The sequence below is a fragment of the Opisthorchis viverrini genome (genome assembly GCF_000715545.1).
Source record: "Opisthorchis viverrini unplaced genomic scaffold opera_v5_79, whole genome shotgun sequence".
In the NCBI taxonomy this organism is placed as follows: Eukaryota; Metazoa; Platyhelminthes; class Trematoda; order Opisthorchiida; family Opisthorchiidae; genus Opisthorchis; species Opisthorchis viverrini.
The window spans coordinates 789,178-792,901 of record NW_008751737.1 but is presented as its reverse complement, the minus strand read 5'-3'; the positions used below and the strand labels follow the sequence as shown (position 1 = coordinate 792,901).

The window sequence follows — 3,724 nt, the reverse complement described above, 5'->3', positions numbered from 1 at the left end:
CGGTCATGATCTGCTGTATTCATGATAGAGCTTGATTACTTTTGCGGTTGATGTGATGGTGATAGCATCCTATTAGGTCTCGTCTGATGAATATTTTATCATATTACTTAGAGGTCCTAGTGGAACAGCGTATGCTACTGGTGAGACATGCGAGTAGTCTGTGTTCTTCTCGAAGCTCCACCCCACGTCCAATTGAAGGTGAAGTTTATTGAGGAACTTGTAGAACTGCTTTGCAGTGCTCGTTTACAATGGTGTAATAGTCAATGAATATCCAATAAAGAGAATGTTCAGCTTTCAAAGACTATGTGCATAGGAGACGTTTACTTTCCTGTTCAATAGCTTGTAACTGCTTAGTTGGTGTAAACGACTTCGCGGCAAACGGCTTTCTTCCTTTCACTGGTAGTTGCCAGGTTTGTTGGGTAGGTAGCCATATCTAGCAGATATGAACACATTGCAGTGTCTTAACGCGTTTATTCCGATGGGGGGAATGGACTCGACAGAGCTGATCAATAATGCGTATCTGTCTCTTATAGGGGCTTATCATATTACCGATTGAATCTCGGTAAGACCGAAGGGACAGGGTATCGAGTGTGACCATCCTTCATTGACGTTATAATAAAATAACAAGTTCAGCTTATTACGTCCTGTTAAGGTGTGTTTTAAGAGCTTACCGCATCGGTCAAGCTGATGCAATGTTGTTGCAGTCTGTTCACTTACCCTTTAGTTGGCGGAGTAACGGGCACCGCAGTATCCTGTCTCATCAATAAAATTCTTGTTATTCATAACCATAACAGGAGAACTGTTTTGGCTTTCAGTTGTCCTATCATAACCATTCGGATGGAAATCAATCAGCTAGAAGTCGGCAAGACACAAAGATCTTGAGGATTACGCAGCTCATGCCTTCAGTAAAATCAGCAGTTATTTAACTATGGAGTTTCGCACTCAGTTTTTTTGCATCATTCATGTCCTGATGCCAGCACCCTTTGACCCAAGGACTGTTCTGCGGATCGCTGACTGTGAGCTATTTACTTTTTACTCAGGAAGATCGTTCCGAGTTGGAAAACGACAGTACTAGCAGGCAAAATAACCAAAGTGGTCAGTTTTTGATTGTCTGTCTACTTCTTTGTGTACCTCCAGTGTTCACTGCAAATAACATGTTCGAGACTAAAACTGTAAAAGGCATTCCATAAGTTTTATGCTGAGAAGTAGATGTTAGACAAGTATGAAAAGTTTCCTGAATAAGAATGAGTCTCCGATCACATAATTTCATTGACAGAAGGGAAGGCTGTTAACCAATTGACAGAACCTGCTCTGTGAATCGCCCCGAAACAGGCTGATAGACTGATTATTATGGCGGTCAAGGTGGTAAGAAGATTCTCAGTCATCATAACCTCTTGTCATGATGAGTAAGACAAACTTTAGATGCCGTCTGGTGGATAGTTAATGGCTTGAATCGGAAAGACAGGCTACTGACACCATTTTGAATGAGTGATCTTCAATCAAGGTGAAGTGATAGATTGCCCTGGTGACCGGACGGGAATTTGAGCGGCGTGATATCACTCAAACGTGCAACATATGGGCGTAAGGTGGGAGCGTCTACCATTATATTTGGCTAGGGTTGTCAGGCCAGTTAGCACAGGAACCACCTTTCAAAGCGCCTGATGGACCGGCTGTCATACTTCAGCAGAATAATGTTTGAAAATGTCGTGCCAAGCTACCTCATGGATTTAGTAGTGGATTTCGGGACCTCCCGCACTGGTTTTACTCCAGTTTGTTCGACAGTATCAGAGATATGAAGTCAGTTAACGGAGTATCGGTTACGTTGGTTAAATCATGTTTGTCTTGACACATCAACCATCATTGGAAATCAATAGGGCTTCCTGTCTTTCCTACTACCGTCTGTTCGAATGACGCACATAGCTACGAACCATGTTCCTGGCCCTATGCCCCACCGACTTTATCGGTTGGTCCGGTTTTTTCCGCACAGGTTTGATGACCATGGGCCGGCACAGTTAATGGATGGGGTCGTGATGGTGATTCACACTGTCATAGAACTCACTCGACCCAGTGCCTTATCGAACGTTCGGCCATTTTCACGCCCAATTCACACGAGGCACGTGCGTGACCTGAGGCTACAAAGCGCAGACAATGACGACCAGAACATGTTTTGATTCTGGGTCCTCGGGTTTATTCGCCATTTAGGTGCTTTTTTTTAAAGTGTAATATTTATTACTCGAAAACCGGTATTCAGTGCATGGCTTTTGTATCCGGATGCTTTCAGGAATACGACTACTAGTCATAGGTAAAAAAATACCTACCGTTTCATCATGGAGTGAACAAATTTTTGTGAAGTGTTGATGATTTCTTTTTACACTTACGAGATGCTTGCTTATCGATCCGAAATTTGCAATCTGGTAAAACCTAGAATGTACACTTAAAACTCTTGATTTATGAATACACGCAAATCGGTACAAGCTGGTTGCCTCTGACAGTTCTTTTTGGTTACCTGACGGGTTCTTCTCTTCTTCGTCTTCGGGGGGGGGGGCCACGAAAACAGTGACCAAAAGTAACAAGTCGGATATCTCTAAAATTGTTACCTCTGACTTAAAGTGTGCGAAAGCTGCGTGTTTTACTCATCCTACCGGAGTTAGTGGTCAACTGTTGGATGGTGCTATCCGTCGTCTGTAAGGTGTATCCCTTTATTCTTCGTTCATACCTCCAGGAACATCCAACCTGACTTTAGCACGCTAACACATGATAACAACACCGGTTCCGTTGTTTCTGGGAGCCCTGCGCCCTTAAATCTATACAACGCTGGTTACTATACTCAAAAATGTATTGGATATTCCAGTAAATAAGAATTCCAAACAAACTTCGCATGTCCACTTCTTGACACTTCGAGCCCCATCTTCCCAGTACCCTAGTAGAAAACAGACGAAAACGAAATTTATTTGAAATCACTTCTTATTGGAACGAGAACTGCCGAATTTTGGTAAAAGCAGCGTAGTACTGGGTAGTAGTACTGGGTCGATCGAGAGACGGACTAAATGAAAGTGGCCTTCAAATAACCCATGCCCAAAATACTACTTATTCATTCGTAAATGGCCTTCCTAAAATTCACAAAATAGATGTCATATTGCACCACTCACTGCATTACTGGTATGGCGATAGGTGCTACTGATGAACTATGTGAGTAGTCTGTGATTAGTGGCCAAGCTCCATCCCGCATCTGATGGAAAGTGAAGTTTAGTGAGAAAAGTGTGGAATCACTTCGCACCGTTCGTTTACCATTGTGCAATGGTTAATGAATATCCAGGAAAGGTCAAGAGGACGCGTGAGAATGTTCATTTTTTAAAGACTGTGCGCAGATGATATGCTTACTTTCCTGTCCAATAACTTGTAACTGCTTAGTTCGTGTTTGCCGATAGACCAATTTTCAGCGAACGAATTTCCTCCTTTCACCAGTAGCTGACTGGTTGTCCAGTTTACGAGGATCAGTCCAAACTCCCATGGTCAGACAAGGCACACACAAAACATTCCGGGTCACTAGTAAATTTTTTATAGGGAAACACTATCTTTAGACAGTACATTCCGTGGAATGTAACGCCGTCTAAGTAGTGGCGATAGTTTTATGGTGTGTGATGTCTCTCTTCTGCACGTTTTCATGCAGTTTTTTTTAGATGGACATGCTGCAAGATTAGCAGCCCCCTCTCTTGACGTATTG

General features: G+C 42.9%; 1 protein-coding gene across 1 annotated transcript; it reads right to left on the bottom strand.

The window, feature by feature from the left end:
* Positions 1-301: 301 nt before the first annotated feature.
* T265_04739 (hypothetical protein) lies at positions 302-3,348 on the bottom strand (the record flags this gene model as incomplete). Its single annotated transcript, XM_009169552.1, has 2 exons — positions 302-433; positions 3,271-3,348. 2 exons carry the CDS (start codon positions 3,346-3,348, stop codon positions 302-304), a joined length of 210 nt encoding a protein of 69 aa, XP_009167816.1.
* Positions 3,349-3,724: the final 376 nt, after the last annotated feature.